The 18639-nt window shown below is 41.5% G+C and overlaps 1 protein-coding gene across 1 annotated transcript in view; it reads left to right on the forward strand.

Annotated features, from left to right (window-relative positions):
- CSMD1 (CUB and Sushi multiple domains 1) overlaps positions 1-18639 on the forward strand; it is a 2021046-nt gene that overhangs the window by 969673 nt on the left and 1032734 nt on the right. The window contains exon 5 of the mRNA XM_045997494.1: positions 12873-13080. Within this exon, the coding sequence (XP_045853450.1) occupies positions 12873-13080 (208 nt within the window). The remainder of the gene's footprint in view (positions 1-12872; positions 13081-18639) is intronic.

Here is an 18639-nt window from a genome sequence, read left to right on the forward strand (position 1 = left end):
GTTTGCTGAGAATTTAGTAGCATCCAAATGATGTCCCAAAGTTGCCTTAATTGTCTTTTGATTTCCAATAGAACATGCCTGTTTACTATTTGTATTCACTCATTCATTCTTTAATGAAACACTTAGTTATCAAGGACCTACAAGTTTTCAGATACACTCCTCAGGTCAGTAAACTCTTCCGATCAAGGGTCAGGTAGTAAATATTTTATGTCTTTTAAGCCATATCGTCTCTCTATCAGCTACCATAGTCAGTCATTGTAGAGACATATTTCCATAGGTACTACCTAAACAATTAGGCATGGCTGTGTTCCAATAAAGTTTTATTTTAAAACAGGAGGACAAATGTGGTCCACAAGCTGCAGTTTGCATCCATTAGTTTCTGAAGCTGTGACTACAAAATGAATAAAACAAGAAAAATCCCAACTACCATAGAAATACTATTTTTCATTGGGGATCGATAACATAGATACATAAAGAGATGAGTTAAAACAAATATGTCACATAAATACTAATAAGTGACATTTGACTCAGAGCTGCAGTGACCAGCTGCTTGGTTGGTCCAGGGCTGTCCCAGTTTTGGCACCTAAAGTCCGATATCCTGAGAAACCTCTGTCTTTGGCAGACCGACCTCACTTGGACCCCTTGTGGAGGTAAGAGAGTAAACCCTACAGGAATATCAAGAGAGTGGTCCAGATCAAGGAAGCAGCCAGGGCTTTGGTCCGGAGACTAGCACACACAGTGGGAGAATGAGGGATAACAGCAGCCGGTACGGCCGGTGCAGACTGGACAGTGGTGTGCCTGGTCAAAGAAGTGGTCCACAACATGGACACTCGTTTCTATTGTGAACACTATGAAAAGGCATTCGAGTGTTTTGAGAATTAACATCATCCGCCTTAGAATTTAAGAGGATTACTTGGCCGCTCTGTTGAGAAGAGAATCCGTGGTGGGAAGGACAAAATCAGAGAACATGTTGGGAAGCCATCTCAGTATTCAGGTTGAGAGATGTTATTTTGAGAGGGGATGGCAAGGTGGCAAGGCATAGTGCGAGATCCAGCGGGCTTGAGAACATGGTTTGAAGAAAGGGCCGATAGGGTTCTTCAGCACCGTCCTCCTGGAATGTGAAAGAAACAGAAGAGCTGGTGGTGATGCCAAGACCTTTTGATGGAGCCGCTGGAAGAGTGGAGCTGCTGTCTGTTGCGGTGGAGAAGCTGGTGAAATTTCAGATTTGGAAAGGGAAGGATCAGGAGTATGACTTGGGTGTGAGTCTGGAAGGCTGTTTAGACATCCGTATGGATGCATCATGTCGGCAGGTGGGTACATAACACTGAATTCAGGAGAGAGCTCTGGAATTGACAGATCTGGAAAAGACCAGTTTGAGAACTTTCAGCATACAGACGGAGTTGAAACCCATGCCACCGAGCCTGGGTGAGACCCGTAAGAGATGAACGTAGTCAGGGAAGAACATGGTCTAGCGAGGGAAACGCGGGCATTGCGCTAAGGACTGGAGGGTGGCGTGAAACACGGTGGGGCTGAGTGTAAATGGCCGATAAGGTCAGAGCAAGCGTGAGAAGAGTAGTTCCTAAAACTCCCAGTGAATAAATGTGCGTCCACGTTGTACGAGTGCCATTTTTGTTGTAGCATGTGTGAAAGATACAGTCGTGGCGGGAATGAGAGAAGGGATCACTCTACAGTTTTTGAAAGCTTCTGTGAACTTGTCATTATTTCAAAGTTTAAACAAAGTTTTAAAAGCCTAGTGGAAAAACAGAAACACTTCCAGGAAGAGGAAATGGATAACTGTCCAGTGTTGCTGAGGGCTTATGTGAATGAGAACTGACTCTAGGATTTATTTGTGTTGCTCCTTGAGCAGCTGCAGTGGGCCAGGAAGGGCAAAATCATGACTCAAGTGGGTTCAAGAGAGGATGAGAAAAAAATTAAAGATTTCAATTATAGACACTTTTTTTGAAATGTGTGCCTGGGAAAGGGATTTTTTTCCCCCCCCAAAATAAGACTAGAGGTGTGTGTAATCTGGAGGGAGATGTGGACTCAAGGTGTAGTTTCTTTAAGAAAACTGGGGTAAATTATAAAATGTTTGTATGCTGAGGACAATTCTCTAATTTAAAAAAAAGGAAAAGGATCATTTTGAGAGAGGAAAGAGTGGTGAAGCTTGGGCTTAAGAGCTTGATTAGGGATGGAAGCAAGAACACACACGGATGTTAACACTAGAAGGAATCTTTCTGGTGTACGCAGGATGGATATTTTATGAGCACAAGGACAAAGAGGGTGTCAAATGGGGTATCCATAGATTATTAAATTTCTTTAGATTTTGTTTTATTTTTAGTAAACAGAACTGAAATCACTACATAAGGATAAGAGTATGGTGGGGCATGTTGGCAAGCAAAGATGAAGGGACTATGAAATGGCCATCCCCCAAAAGGAAGACTCAAAACTGATGGAAATGAGGGAAGAATGCCATCTCAAAGGCCAGTGTGGATTTGGTCATCGATTTAAAGTTAGGCTCATCTGCATATTTCTGGTTTTGCTTTTTCTCCGCCATATTTAACTACATGTGAATAAATGTAGAATTGGCCCAAGTTTGAATCTAAGGTATTGAGAATGGACTTAAGCAAGGGCAAGGGAAAAAGGGTTAAATAATGGCTGGAAATCTAAAGATGGCAAGAGGAGACACGAGGACATGAAGGAATGAGTGGGAAGTGGCAAGATCAGTGCACTCTAAGGTCCAGTGAAGCTGAAGAGTCCCCCATGACCTGGGCCAAAGGCAGAGGCTTAACCCACTGAGCCACCCAGGTGCCCCAACATAAAGGACTTAAAAGGATAATCTCTTGATGGTCTCAGATACAACATAAGGGGTGGTGTCTATGAAAACATTACAAGTAGATGTGGGACCGCCCTCCGTTCCAGGCCCTAGAGCAGCAGAAGGCTGGGAAAGTAGTCGCTTCTCAACCTTCAGCTCTCTGTGACTCTCTCTCCCTCTGAACCACCCCTTCCTCCTGGGGAAAGCAACATGTGGACTTGGGAAGAACAGTCTTACCCAAAGCAGCATATCTTTTAAAACTTACAAGAAAATGCTCAAAAATAATTTAATGAATGGTGGTTGACTGACTGCTGTCTGCCAAGTGGGAGGATATGGTGTACAGTAAGCGCTATTTTTATGGGGCAGACAGTGTTTGCCTGCATTGTTCTAGCACTTTACAGCTAATAATGCATTTAACCCTCACGTCAGCACTGTGAATCAATGAGTATCCATGGAGAGAGAGCATCATCCTCTCTGTTTGCAGGTACATAAACTGAGGCACAGAGAAGGGAAGTACTTGTCACACAAAAGCCAGTGGGAGAACTCCGTTCAGACCCGGGCCTCCTGACTTCAGGGTTTTGACGGGCACCGGGGTTTACACAGCCTTAGGCAGAGGACACTAGAGGATATCTCCTAATATTAGAAACTGAACATTAGCTGTGTGTTTATGTGTGTATTCCTTTTTTCCTCTCCCAGATAAGTGTCCACACAATTTTAAAATTGAGCAGAGACTGCCCATCCAGTGTATACCCTGCATTTGCCCTTTGTAACTCAGGAGTTTACTTAAGCCGTCGTACAGATGTTTGGTAAAAACATCCATGATCCTGTGGTTTGGATACAGTGTACTTTAATGATGTATCCGTTGTTAAACTTTCAGGTGGCTTCTATTTTTCTTTATGATAAATATGGTAAGGTATGTCTCTAAATAATGTTTTATTCTGTATTTTGAATTATGCCCTTAAGATATATTCCTAGCAACATTTATACCCAGGCAAGGCATATAATAATTTTAGAGTTTAGAATGAAACTTTGTGGAAGTTTGGAAATTCCTCAGGGGAAAGAGTGCGCTCTGATTTCTGCTTACAGTCAGAATTATTTTCGCCACTTCCAGAAATCACTAGATTCAAACACATCTTTTATTAAAAACCTTATCTTCTTCTTGGATTAAGTTGATGGCATTCAGACTCCTTTGAGCTGTAGAAGCTTCTTTTCAAATGAAAGATTTTTGTGAACCCTCAATATAGGAAAGTGATTTAAAGAAATAATTACTCTGATTGAAATTTGTCGTGGGAGTCAAAGCCCACTTTTCCGGACTCTGTTTTGCTGCTTGTAATCTTTACATGGACGTCCTAAGAGCACAATTTGTAAACTAATGAAGTGACTCAGCATTAATACTCATTATTTCCTTGAAAAAAAATATTCGTAGTATGCCCCTTTTTACAGTCAGGCATGTACCTGGCACTTTAGAACCTGCCTTCATTTTTATGGACATTTCATAGACATTTTAGTCCACTTAACAGGCTAAAAAGAAAGAAAGAAAATAAAGAGAGGGGGGAGACCATGACAATATAAATACCATTTACCATATCAAATTTCCCAGTTGTCAGCTTCCAAATAAATCCCTCTGGTAGAGCAAAATTAATATTAAAGTAAAATTTTGATGTGTTTTATTCATATTAATATCCATGGAACTTACATTATACTAATATCACGATATTATTTAAATTTCTATTAGAATAATTTTCTTTATTTTAACAGTTACTTATCTGTTTTAATACATTTTCCTTTGTGTGGGTGATTGCAAAGTTTCCACCAGGTGGATAGCCGTGGGACTTGGAATGATTTCTCCGGGTGCCAGGAAGCTTGCTCCTAGTCTCCTCAGTGTTTTGCTTTGATTTATTTGCTTTCTCTGCCTGCCTTGACTTTATCTCTTCTTGAGATAAATTCTTCTTGAAATTTCCCCGCTGCTCTGCTGAGTACAAAATGAGCGTTCCTGTGCTTCAGCTACTTGCTGAAAACAAACAGAGCCAAGCAAACATGCCGACCAAACCCCACACGAATTGCTGCTGCGATAAAACTTTCTTGGCAATTAGTTTTTGTTGGAAATACCTCTGCTTGGAGCTGGCTTCTTGAGGTTTTTGAGACAGTTGTTCAAACTTTATACTTGAAAAAGCCCCCCGTTTCTCTAACTAAGTCCACTTTCTACGGCTAGTTCTAGAAATGGAGCCTCTGGATGCCACACATAGCCCCAGAAATACAAGTTGTTGGGGTCCCCTCCAGTAACTGGATCCTGCGCCTTGTAACTGCCGCTGCTCAGAGAATGCTGGCATCCTCGCTCGGTGACAGGACATGGAGAGCTCACGAATTTCAGGCTGCCTTCTAGAAATAGGGACACCAGACCAAAGATAAGCCCATAAAGCTTACGGGCCGATGGCTTGCATGTAGCCAAGTGCTAAGAAGTAAACCAGAGCAGGGTGAGGAGACAGGGAGTGACCAAAAGTGGGTGCTGGTTTACCTTCAGGAGTCGGGGAACGGGGCCCAGGATGGGGACACCTGTCTTAGGCAGGGGCAAGGGGAGCAGAGGCTCTGGGTTAGAAACATGGCTCTGCCCCAGGAGGCAGCCTGGTTAGAACAGATTGAGGCAAAGGAAAGGGACAGAGGGGCACCATGCAGGTGGGGTGGACACCGGGAACTGGCTTGGGTGGGGGTGGGGGGTCGGATCACATAGCACGTTGATTTGATTCTGAGTGGTCATTGGAGTGTGACGGTTTTGAGCAGAGAATGTTAAGATGAAAGTTAAGTTTTAAAAGAATCCATCTGGCTGACTTGGGCGGAACAGATGACTGACAAAGGATGGCGGCAAGAAGAGGGGTTGATTCTGAGTCCTGTTGCGTGTGTGTGCATGTGAGTGTGTGTGTGTCCACATGCGTAAGTGTGTAAATGGTGATAAGAGAGGATTCCAAAAGTCTGTGGCTGTAGGTTTTTTCTATATCTGACTAGTGATCTCTCATTTTGAGAGTCCTGCACATAATTTTTGGATGAGGCACTTGTATTTAGTATTTTATTTATGAATAATTAGAGATAAAATATTAGTGTTTAATTACTATTTTTTGTATTGTTACTAGTTTTTCTGTGGTGGGTGAAGCCTGCCTTGGGAAAACGCATCAGAAATTACGGACATACGTATTTGAAAAATATAATTTGTATTTGCTTCCATCACAAATCACAACAAAACAGAGTCAACAATATTCAGATAAATATATTTGAAAAATATAAAAGCAGTAAGGTACACATGTTACACACATACTGTCCATCAAAATACTAATCCGAAGGTTAAAGATACATTAAAACAAGGACAATAAACCTATGAGACTGTTATTGATTATTCTGGTTTTCCTAGAGATAAAATATTTTAGTTTAGAGAATCATTCCTAATTAAGTTCACACACTTAGGTTATTCTTTGTGAGAAAAATTTATGTGAGAAAAATCTGTGTGATATGTATCAAAATGAGACCATTTTCAAATACTGTTGCACCCACACTCATTCTTTTAGATTATTTTATCTAAGCACATTATTTAAGGGCAAATGCCATGGATGTCTCCGCTGTATTTTAATGCATTCATGTAAGCCACATACCGATTGATTTTTAATTTTGACTCAAGGAAAGAATACTACATAGCATTTTAATTTGTCCTATTTAATTTTTCCTGTTCTATATAGTACCACTGAAAAGACCTGAAAAAAGCACTAATTACATTCATCTAAGTAAATGGTTCTCAGTGAGGGACGATTTTGTCCCCCAAAGAACATTTGGCAATGTCTGCAGACAGTTTTCGTCAGCACAGCTGGGGATGTTTCTGGCACTCAAAGGGCAGAGACTAGGATGCGTACAGGTGTGCCCCAATGCGCGGGACATCGTCTCTGAACAAAGAATGATGTGGCTCAGCATATCCACAGTGGCGAGGTTGGGAAGCCGCGACAGTGTTCTCTCTCAGGGATAATTTCAAAACGGCGATGGCTTTCATAGGAGATAGCTTCCGTAATCAAATACAGGCGTCTCCTCCAAAAGCAGTCTTCGTTCCTGTGTACTTCCTGAGGGAATGCCTGGAGAGGCGTTATGAGTAAATGTTCCTGTAGTGGTGGATATCTCAGATTTTCAGAAGTTTCCCTCGGAAACTGGTCGTGTCACTAAACACCAGGACAGGGATGTATGATGCCGTGTCTCTGCGTGTGTCTTGGAGCCGTTCAGTGGAGAGAATGTCTCTGAAACTCTGGACCAACCAGGCTGCCGCTCCTGCGATATGACTCTCCTGTTACAAATTACAACGAAACGGAGGCAACAAGCAGGTGCTGAGCTACAGTAGAGTCTGTCCTGAGGCTGTAAGGCCGGCTGAGGTGCCTCACTGTCTTGGCACAATGGGAAGATCACAGATGAATGACTGCCGCCCCCTCAGGCTTCATGAAGACAACAGCAGTTTCTCTGGGAAAGTCCAATTTCCTTTCATATAATTTTGGGGCACTTTTTAGTAATAGTCGGAAGCAAAAGTAAATATAATACGGTACATGCTTTTGAGATTTAGTTTGAGACTTTGAGGAACATAAAGAGATTTGTTGTGAGGAATGTGCTGATGCCCCTGCGGAGACTGTGTCTAGCGGGAGTCGCAGGAGAGCCAGTGGTGGGAACTTCCAGCCCGAATCCAAGCCAGAAGGCAGGAGACGTGGCTGTGTCAGCTCGTGGACACGCTGGCAGAGGGCCCATTCTGCCTTCCTCAGCCTTTTGTGCTTCAGACCTTTAAGGGATGGGGTGAGGCCCACCCACACTGTATAGACGGATCTGCTTTACTAATCTGCAAATTCAAATGGTAAAGTCTTGGGAAAGCTCTCCTACACATCTCCCTAGAGCAACTCCCAGCTGAGGATCCGGGCTCCTGTGGCCCAAACAAGTCGAACATAAAATTCACCATCACACCTAGACTTTTTGGCCTATGTCCCATGAGTGCAGACTCTGGGGTCCAGACTCAGGAGCAACCAGTTTAATTGGGAGGTGATTCAGGAAGCAGAGACAGGTAATAGGAAGTGAGGCCGGGAAGTGATTATTTTTTATTTTTGTAAAGGTTGACTTTAGAGCATGAGTGCACGAGTGGGCGGTGGGGCAAAGGGAGAAGGAAAGAGAAAATCCTAAGCAGACCCCCCACCACTGAGCACAGAGCCTGACTCCAGCTGATGTCATGACCCTGAGGTCATGACCTGAGTGGAAACCAAGAAGGATTGCGTGACTGACTGAGCCACCCTGGTGTCCCTGGAAAGTGCCGTTAAAGTGTTCACGCACAGACACCTCAATGCCGGCCAATTTGTTTTGCTTTCATGTAGAGCAGAACTTGTACTCGTCCTGACTTGCAATAATGTTTATACTGATTAATTTTAATGCTACGCAGTTGATCTTATGATACCTCATGACTTTTTAACATTTTCCAGCTGTGCGTTTTTCACAAACAACCACAATCTTTCTTTTGACAAACGCGAGGTAGGAATAGCAACAATAATTTTTCTCGTACGTATTGAAAAGATTCAATAAATGCTCCAGATGAAGGAAAGGACTTAATATGGAAAATCAAGAGGGCACCTAAAGTGTATTCAATATGTGTAAGGCCCCAAGTTGAGTCACATGCCGGAGATACGATCAGCCTATGCGTTATCCCTCAGGTATATCATCAAATTTCCTGACAATTTCACGTCAGTGTACTTACCCATATACGGGAGCAAAGGATGAAGTCAGTTTTACCCTTAGATGTTTTCCTTTTTTAAAAAATGTATTTTAGAACTAAGTATTGCACCATTGTTTTAATTTTAGTGTCTGATAACGAGAGGTTAAACTTTGCCTGTGTTTAGGATTTCTTCCCGACGTTCATTCTTACTTAAATTGCCATTTACAATCTTTTTTGCATCAGTTGCTCTTAAAAATGTGAGTCAAGTAAGTATAAATGACACCCTTTGTTAGGTTGTAAATATTTTTCATCATCTTGTTTTTTATTTTGAATTTTATTTTTTAGATTTATTTTGAAAAGAATTTATATAGGTAGGTTCATTTATAGTAACGTTTCTTTTGTTTTAATAGCATAATTTCTGTTTAGTTAATACATTATTTGATAATACAGTGTATTCTTCTCTTTTACCTATTATTTTATACTCCAAACATTTTCATTTTTCTATGTATTTTCTATGAGGCTGTTTCTAAATGATTTTTCAAATTTCTCTTTTCCTAGTCACTTTGTTAATACACTTTTCCCCACCACTGTTGAAGATCATTTTATCACATCCTGAATCCTCCTATATATTTGGGTCCTCATAACACCCTGCATTAAGAGAGAGGCTCCCATTTATACTTAACAAAGCCTTTATCATTAAGTGATATTTTAGAAGAAGGCTATTTAATATCTCTTGCAGCTGTACTGGACGTTCACAATTAATATGATTTCCAAAATTAATGAATAAAATTAAATTTTCTAAGACCAAATATGCTTTGGAAGATGGTTACTCAGTTGTTTTATCTGTACAATCATTCTACTGATAGATTTTTATAAATCTAATAATAAAACTATTTCTTTTTATTTTTTATTTCTTTTTATATATTTTTAAAGATTTTATTTATGTATTTGACAGAGATCACAAGTAGGCAGAGAGGCAGGCAGAGAGAGGAAGGGAAGCAGGCTCCCTGCTGAGCAGAGAGCCTGATGCGGGGCTCAATCCCAGGACCTTGGGATCATGACCTGAGCCGAAGGCAGAGGCTTTAACCCACTGAGACACCCACGTGCCCCAATAAACTGTTTCTTTAAAAAACATTCCATCTCGTTCGTTAGTTATGTTACTCTTCCTTGAATGATTTTATGTGTACAGATGAGTAAAATGTTACAATTTAGAAAAAAAATGTTACAAAAGGAGGAAAAAAATAAAGAGCTAAAATATTCTGTTGGAGAAACATTTGAGGCACCATTGGGATTGCTTTTAAATATTCCTCCATACACAGATAAACATACACAAATAGGTTTCTACCATACTCTGTACTAAAGAGAGCTTTCTGTGGTTTAAGTTTTTAGTCAGTGAGTGTCATGAAATATTTTTTTGTTTTATGGGCTTAATTCTGAATTTGCCAAGATTTCAATCAGATTATCTAAGCAGAATTTTGTAACAGCTCATGTGAAATGCCGCATTAAGAAATCCTAATATCCTACGTGTATTTAGGCTGATGTGATTTTAACTGTCATACATTTTAAACTATCCTGTGGGCATTAAAATGTCTATCATGAAACACAATGGTGATTGCAGGTTTAGGACAAATATATATGTTTTTATCTCTGCCAATTTCTTTTATTTTTTTTCTCTTTATTTCCATTTTCTGTTCTTTGTCTTCCTTGTATCATCTACTCCTATTTCCGGCAAAGTCACCATACAATTGTACCACTTGTTCACTGCCATAACACACCCTCCCGTCTCCTCTGGAATTAGAGAAGTACTAAGTTCTTATTACTAAGGAGGGGGAGTAGCCCTCACTCCCAGCTCCTGGCAGTCTGGTCCTCCACGCTGTGCCCCAGCCATCACCTCGGGTGCTAGGAATGTCTACAACCCCTGTCTAAGCTTTGAGGCTCATTGCATCAAGAATGAGACCATGGAGGTTCTTCCCCTCCACCACTCTCATGCTACACGGGAGAGGGATGCATCCCTGAGTGGGAAGGTCATGCGACTGGGCTCATCTCCACTGGGAGGCTCCAACACCACTCCATCAGCCGTTGAAACATTAAAATACCCCCATGGCAGCTCATATATACCACTTCCTGAGGTCCCTGGCCCAACCGTGTCACCCCAGCTTCATAGGCCCTTTGCACAGGTCGTCAGACTTTCCAGCAGGCAAACAACTAGAGGGAGGGAGTTAGAGGGCCGCTCCAGAGCTGGGCTGTAAAGTGATCGCAGACACCCACGGCTGCCAGTTGGTGCTGCCTGCACGCGCCCTTGTCGGACCGGTGCAGTATCACCTCTGTCTGGGGAACGTTGCCAACGTACCTTCCCAGAAGACACCAGCACGCTTCTTTCTATCACTCTTCTATATTTCTATTAGGTTATATGTATAAATACACCTCTTGGAAAGTCTTTTTTTTTTTTAAAGAACTTTTAAAATTTATTTATCTGACAGAGAAAGCAAGAGCAGGAGCACACCAGTGGGGGGAACAGCAGACAGAGGGAGAGTGAAATGAGCCAGGAGCCTGATGCAGGGCTTGATCCCAGGACTCTGGGATCACGACCTGAGCTGAAGGCAGATATGTAAGGACTGAGCCACCCAGGCAGCCCTGAAAGTCTTTTAAGTCATAAACAGTGCTTCAGAGCTTAGGATACCATTTCAAAAACCCAGTATCATTTGATAAGTTTTTCCCCTCTCTCCTTTGGAAGAGGGGCTGTTCACCACTGAGCTGAATTACAAAGCATTTATGCAATCTCGGCGGTCATGGTTAAATTCATGCCTTTCATTCCATCAGTCAGTCACAGTGCTGGATTTGATAACTTTTAAGTCCACTCATTTATGATGTTTTATCTTTCTAATAGGAGTACCATGACTCTTTTGCATTATATTGAGGGGACTTTTGCGGCATCTGATACAATTAGAGAAATAAAGCCAATGTATCAAATAGAATTGTACTATGTGTATTAATGACCATATGTGTATCTATGATACACTCATATATGAAAAGCTTTATCACTATATGACTTTAGAGGTGTCAGTATAGGTAAGCGAATAATATGTTTGCATACTCAGTTGTTTTATTAGTAGCAAATTAAATATCTCTTCCCCTTGATCTTGTCCAGTCACACAAGCTACTAAAGGCAAATTCCCTCAACCGGGTGTGCCGACTTCATACATCACTCCGCCTGCAGCACCAACACCCATAAATGTTAAATATGCTCCTAGGGTAGAAATTACCTGATGGGGAAAAAAGGAAGGAGGCAAGGGAAGAAGGAAGGATACCCATGGACAGGTTTTAAAATAAGTATTTTACAAATACTTATTTACCCCGTGTTACAGTTTCCTATGTATGTAGCACTTTGTAATAGAGGATATAAATTCAATAACATGTACATTTTACTCTATGGAAAACTTTGCAAGACCTTTTTCTCCTCCAACAAACATTTCAATACTTATTTGTCTCTTAAACGTGTTTTGTCATCCCTCATCTTTTACTTGCCACTTTCCAAGTGATTCCACTTTAAGCTTTTTATGTAACTATTTCCTACTCAGAAGGTTTTTATGAGTTGATACATCTCTGTTATCATATGAGTCAAGAATTTATCTGAAATTCAAAACCAAATATACGTTCCAAACTCTATAGGAAAAAATAAGAGTGATGACTACTTTTAAGAACATTGTATTTTCAAAGCCATATATTAGTGAATTAATAAAAGAGAGTTGCATACATTTAAATCTGAAAATGTTTCTGAATTATCTCCATACTTATGTTTATTTTTTTAAAGATTTTATTTATTTATTTGACAGAGATCACAAGTAGAGGCAAGCAGAGAGGGAGAAGCAGGCTCCCTGCTGAGCAGAGAGCCCCATGCAGGGCTCGATCCCAGGACCCTGAGATCACAACCTGAGTCAAAGGCAGAGGCTTTAAACACTGAGCCACCCAGGTGCCCCTATCTCCATACTTTTAAATCTCAAGATGTTTCTGATTTATCTCCATCTCTATGAGTCAGAGGAAATTTTTGAAAATTTTGTTAAGCTGTCTGCGAATGTCAGGTGTGTGGTAATACACAGTCCAGCTATTAGAAAAGCCATGATTTTGTCCTCTTCTATAGTGAGAATTCAGTTATTAATGCAGTGTAATTGTTTAGATTTTTTAAAGTTTTCCCATAAAGCTAAATTAATAAATCAGAAGAAACCTTTGTCATAGTAAGAGTATCAATTTTGAGTTCAGAAAACATTGGTCACTGATCAAGAGGGATCCTATGTAGACGTACTTGTGTATGGGGTTGTCTGGAGACCTGATTTCCTATTTTTCTTCCCCTGCCAGCTGAGGGAGCCTGTGGAGGGACCCTGCGGGGAACCAGCAGCACCATCTCCAGCCCCCACTTCCCCTCGGAATATGGGAACAATGCAGACTGCACCTGGACCATCCTGGCTGAGCCAGGCGACACCATCGCCTTAGTCTTCACCGACTTCCAACTAGAGGAAGGGTACGACTTCTTAGAGATCAGTGGAACAGAAGCACCATCCATATGGTAAGTTCTGGGGAAGAAATGTCTTTCCCCCAGATCCAACAACAGGTTTTGTAAGACGGCTTTCTTTGGACATTCATTGGCAAACGTAAGTGGTTCTTTTCTTGCTTTGCTATTTGGACCACTAACAAGGCCATCTATATTGTAACTGATCTCAAAGTGTCCAAGATGTCTTTGGGCTGGTTTTTGGAGCTGCAGAAGTTATCTGCACATGGGCATGGCTACTTAACATGCCCTCGTTTGGGACTCTTGTAAAGCAAACCAGAGATGGTAACTAAGTCAGCTAGGTCGGGTTTTTTGGATTTGTTCTGGAGCTGTGTCAATGTAAGCAGATATTTTTAGACGACGGCCATTTGGAAATGTCATGTTACCAGTCGTGTGTCTGCTCTGCTGCAGACAGAGGAGAGCATGTTAATTTTCCTTCCTGAAGACGCTGCACCTGGGAGGGTCAGAGGCAAACCATAAATACTGATCCAACAGAGATATAAATTAGTCAACTGAGGATCACTTCTCCGGCGTGTGTGCTAGTGGAGACAGAGGAAAAGTGAGTTTAATCAGTTACCGTGGATTTAGGTCCAGGTCTGGGTTACCAAACAGCATTAGTTGTGTCCGTAAGTGCAGTGGAAGATGGGAAATTCAGAGAATAGATGTTTGAAGACTTTATGTCTCAAATTCAGTTATTTGTTGTGAATTGAATTGGCTTTAATTATTTCATTCCTTAGTATTTTAAAAATTCTACTAATTCTCTACTTCAGATCTTGAGTGGTGAGCTGACTTGAATATATGGGTATTTCAACTAGGGTGTAATTCAGAGGAGAAGTTGGCCATACATGCTTTGGTAGAGGAGAATATGAAATGAGTGATTGTGAATATGTTGATGGGTCAAAATTTGCTTTTCAGGATAAAGGATAAGTATGAAAAACAATCAACCATGAAACATGTTATAAAATTAGACCATCTGTTTTAAACCAGTTATTGAAATGGAAATTTACTTTCTGAGGCTCAAGACCCAAAGCAGAGATTCATATTAATGGATAAAACATTTTCCGTACTTTAGTTATGCCGTGATTATATTAGATGTTCCTTCAAGAGAAACATAGTCACAGCCTCTCTGAGCTTTGTTTACATTTGATTCATCTGAAACGATACTCTAAAGCTGAACAAGTTACCTGTTTGTTTATTTTGTGTTACACAGTTTTAACCGCTCAAGAATGTGTTGATCATATCCGACTTACTTTGTGTAACATCAGACTTAGTGGAAACAAGTTGTGAACCTAAAGCTGGATTTCCTGGGTTCTCCCCCAAGCTCCACCAAGTTCTGCCTTGTGACCTTGGACAGATCACATAATGGCTTATATGACATAGGGGGACTGTTAAATCAACTTTTGAGTTCATTCGTTAAATATCTATTAATTCCATATTCTCCATCCATCATTATAAGAGATTCAGTGATTTAAAAATTTTAAATTGCATTGCTTTCGCTTTCAGAAATTCATTGCAATATAAAATACCTGGTGAGTGATTCTCAGAAACTATGTGATTAGTGGAAAAGGTCTTATTTATGAGAGATTCTAGAGATCATGGGCATGGACCACCCATCTTGTTACTAAGATGTGAGGCCAGGAAAGAGAGGAGAAAAGTGAGGCATCTTTGACAATGATTTTAGAAGTCATGGTTGGGACAGCTGTTGCCAAATGGACTTCGTTTATGTAAGAGAGGAAGCGTGAAGGTGCAGATGTCCATACCAAGGTCTGACATAAAAACAGGGCATGTGAAATCAGAAGGAGACACAACTCTCCAGAAGGGCTTCTGGCTCGTGCAAACTCATCGTGACTGAGAGGCAAAAGTGTTCATTTCATTTGTTTTCATAAAAGATGGAGGCAGGAGCTGGAGCGTTGTGACTCGCTGCTCATTTCTTCTTTGCTTATCCCTACTGATTTCTCTCATACCCTCTCGTCTCTCTCTGTGTGTTCCCCGCTACTTGCCCCAGACCCTTCAATATCAGACTCAGAAAAGTGTGTGCAGAGGGTCAGAGGTGAGCGAAAATTGAATTCTGTCTGAAATGTCTGATGGGGCCACTGATGCCTGTGGAGCCTGATAGCAACAATTCTAAATCGTGGTCAGAGTGAGAATTGGCGTGGCGGCCAGGAGATTGGCCCATCTTGGTGTCTGGTTCGGGCTAGAAAGCATTTTCTAGCTCTCTGAAATATATCTAGGTATTTGCCAGGGCACCAAGATTGATGATCTGTGTACAAATTTGGGACAAAATAATAAATACATTAAAAATCGGCAGTCGTTGGGAAAGTTCTTGGTGGGAACTTGGACCCAGTGTGTGTTCCTTCTGGTCCAACGAATGGGGTGGTCCATTGGCTCAACATGCTCTCTCAGTGGCTATTGTTACAGTTGCATTCATAACTGTATTCATATGATGATTTGTGTTGTCCTAGTGGCTTGGCAGAAAATTCCTGGGGGTACTTGTTAGTATTCTCTAGCTTTGATGGATGAAGGAGCTGATAGAGAGCTCAAGCTCCAGCCCTCTGACTCCAAATTACATTTCCTTCTCACTCCACTGCAACCCCTGTAATAGGACAGCATGGGTCTGGACTCGGTGCTGTTTTGCAGAATTACCTTTTCTCTATGTCGGGACCTTAGGTTGTATCCTAAAGCTTTGAACAGGTTGCTACCACAGGGGATAAGAACCAACTGAGAGGCAAGTTCAGACTCGTGCTGTGTTAGTAGAGAGTCAGCGCAGACAGAACGTTCTGGGGCGATATTTGGCATTGATCATAATTATAAATGGACTATCCTGACATGGCCTTGGGACCGCTCGTCACCGGAGATCTCATCTTTCATTTACTCGTCAGTGGAGGCTACAGAGGAGAACATGGGTTTCCTGAAGCAGTACTGAAACAGAGCAACACATTAGGAATACAAAATAGCCACTCGAAGTACCCTTTTAAGATTGATACAAATGCATAATATGGCTTATCCCAAGAAAAAGACTATTATTTTACTATAATTTTAGACTGAGGGTCTCTGAAATGTTTAATGGTTCAGACTGGCATATTTAGAAGATGTATTATCTCTACCGTTGAAGGAAGATCCCAAGAACAGTGTGTGTGTGTGTGTGTGTGTGTGTGTGTGTGTGTGTGTGTGTGTGCAGGTACGTGTGCCCCCCTCGAGCGCAAGGTCACGGGGCAGAGACAGTCGGTCAGCGTGGAAGGCTGAGTGTGCAGCGCACCGACATATGATTTTCCAATCATCTGTTTGTAAAAGACATAAAATATCAGCAAGGGCACTCTCAGAAGAAGCTGCTTGGAAAATGGTTAAGAACAATAATAGGATTAGCCTTATTTTCATTGAATTTGGAGTGAAATTACCAACTCAGCTGTGTTTTATGTAAGGGTTGCCATGACTACCTTGGAGCACTCTAAATGTGGTGAATGATGTCATGGGCCACGATTATTCATATATTAAATGTGGAGGGTGTGGGAGTCAAACCTAATCCACTATACATATGTTAGATTAGCCTGATTATTATTATTATTATTATATTTATTTTTACTAGTTAGAGTCTAATTGTATACAGGCTTGTTTTTTATCAATATCCTACTTTATCAGAGAGCTGCCATTTCTAATTCTCTTTGCAACATGGTCTAGTAATTGTGATTTTTCTTGCAATGACAAATATGGTTAGCAGCAAAGCTTGCCAAGTATTCTTTCTTTCTGAAGTGATTCGATGGCTTAACGTAGAGCTCCTAACTCTGGAAATACCAAGAAGAAAGAAAATGGATTTTATTTCTGAGTTAACCTATGGTGGATTCTAAATTAGGACATGGCGGTTAAAAGGACTAGGGACAGATCGTCTTGCCAGAACACAACTAAGGGAGCCGTTACTATCTTTCAGGTAGGCACGCGTGTCATGAGAGTAATTTATGCGTCCCCATGCATGACAGGTAGAGCGTGTAAGGTGGAGAAGGAAAAGAAGGAAAGAAGTGTAAACCCATTTAAGGAGCATCCCAAAACCTGGTGAAATGCATCCGTTCCTCCAGAATCTGCAATGACTGAGCCACAGGACATCAAAATAAAACCCACGTGCCTTCACGTGTATTTTGAGCTTTGCCGTAGTGCGTGCAGCCTGCCCTGGGTCCTGCCACGCCCCACCCCTGCATCCTGCAGTCTGCCTCTCCCAACACATCCCTGTTTCTCATGAGCACACATTTGTGTCCCTGGCCCTTGTGCTCAGGTACACGCGTCCACATGGAAACCCCGCACCAGCGCACCAATCCACATTCAATTAACGTAGTGCTTAGAGCGCCCCGTGGATGGCCTCCCCCCTCACGGAGTCCCAGCATTGGACCAGTTCATGGGATCTGCTCCCCCAGAAGATGTCCTTGGAGATAAGGCGAGGCTGCTTCTGGGCTGCTTTGGGTTAGACCTGCCTCATTCTATCACTAGAACATCTGTTACTTTAGGATTCTTTTAAGGTTTCGGTCCAATTATTCACAAACCGGTGTATCTCTACTCTTTTGCCTATCTGATTCGTGGGAGATTAGTCTTGAGGGGACCAAAAAAAGTTTTGTAACTGCACTTTATTTTGTTCCCATCAACAACACATAATCTCACTATTAAATCAATCTAATCAGGGACTTGCTGAAGCCAAAACAGAACTTCAAAGACACTGGAGAGGCTGAGTGAGCTTCAAAGAACCCTAGAAGGGTCAATTAACACCTACAATGTTTATCCAATTTGTCATTTAATTGAGAAGTGACTTGGTGCATATTTAATTGCTAATGAGAGGATTATAGAGGCTACTGGGAGTGACATTCCCTGGAAGACACTTGCCACTCCCCTGCCCAAGGTAGAAGAAAAGGAAGGACCCTTCCCCTCTCTCCTTATTTTATTTTTTAACTGTCATTTTGAAGTCATTTCACAGAGCATTTGTAAAGCTAGCTCAGAGGGTTGCTGTATACCCTAAGCCAGCCTCCTCTGACACTAACATCTGACAAAACCCTAGTATAATTATAAGAAATTCATTCTGATACAAGGTATAACCAATGTACAGAACTGATCTGAGTTCTTCTGGCCATCCCGCCGGTGCCCTCGTCCTGCTCTTGGAGTCGGCCCAGGGCACTCCCTGGCACTGAGCTCTGCCTCTTCTGCTTCCTCCAACCTGTGACTGTTTTCAGTTTTCCTTTGTTTCCATGACCTTGACCTCCCTCATGTCAACAATTCATGCTGGTAACATTATTTTGGAAAGTCCGTGGCAGCCTGTTGAAATAACTGGGTTTCTCTCGTGTTTTGCATTTTAAAGTTAAATTCAGGAATCCTATTTACAAAGATGTTGTAGTATATACATTTCAGCATTTGTATGGAAGCCAGCATAACAGAAATAAGAAACAGATATCGTGTGCACACATAGATACATATGTGAATTTCTGTGTATTGTGTTTGCGTGTGTGTATATAGACCTATGTACATATTTTTGTGTATATATACACACAAACACAATGCACAGAAATCCACGTGTGTGTATGTATACACAAACATACATACACACAC

The sequence above is a fragment of the Meles meles genome, chromosome 2, assembly GCF_922984935.1.
Source record: "Meles meles chromosome 2, mMelMel3.1 paternal haplotype, whole genome shotgun sequence".
Classification (NCBI taxonomy): Eukaryota; Metazoa; Chordata; class Mammalia; order Carnivora; family Mustelidae; genus Meles; species Meles meles.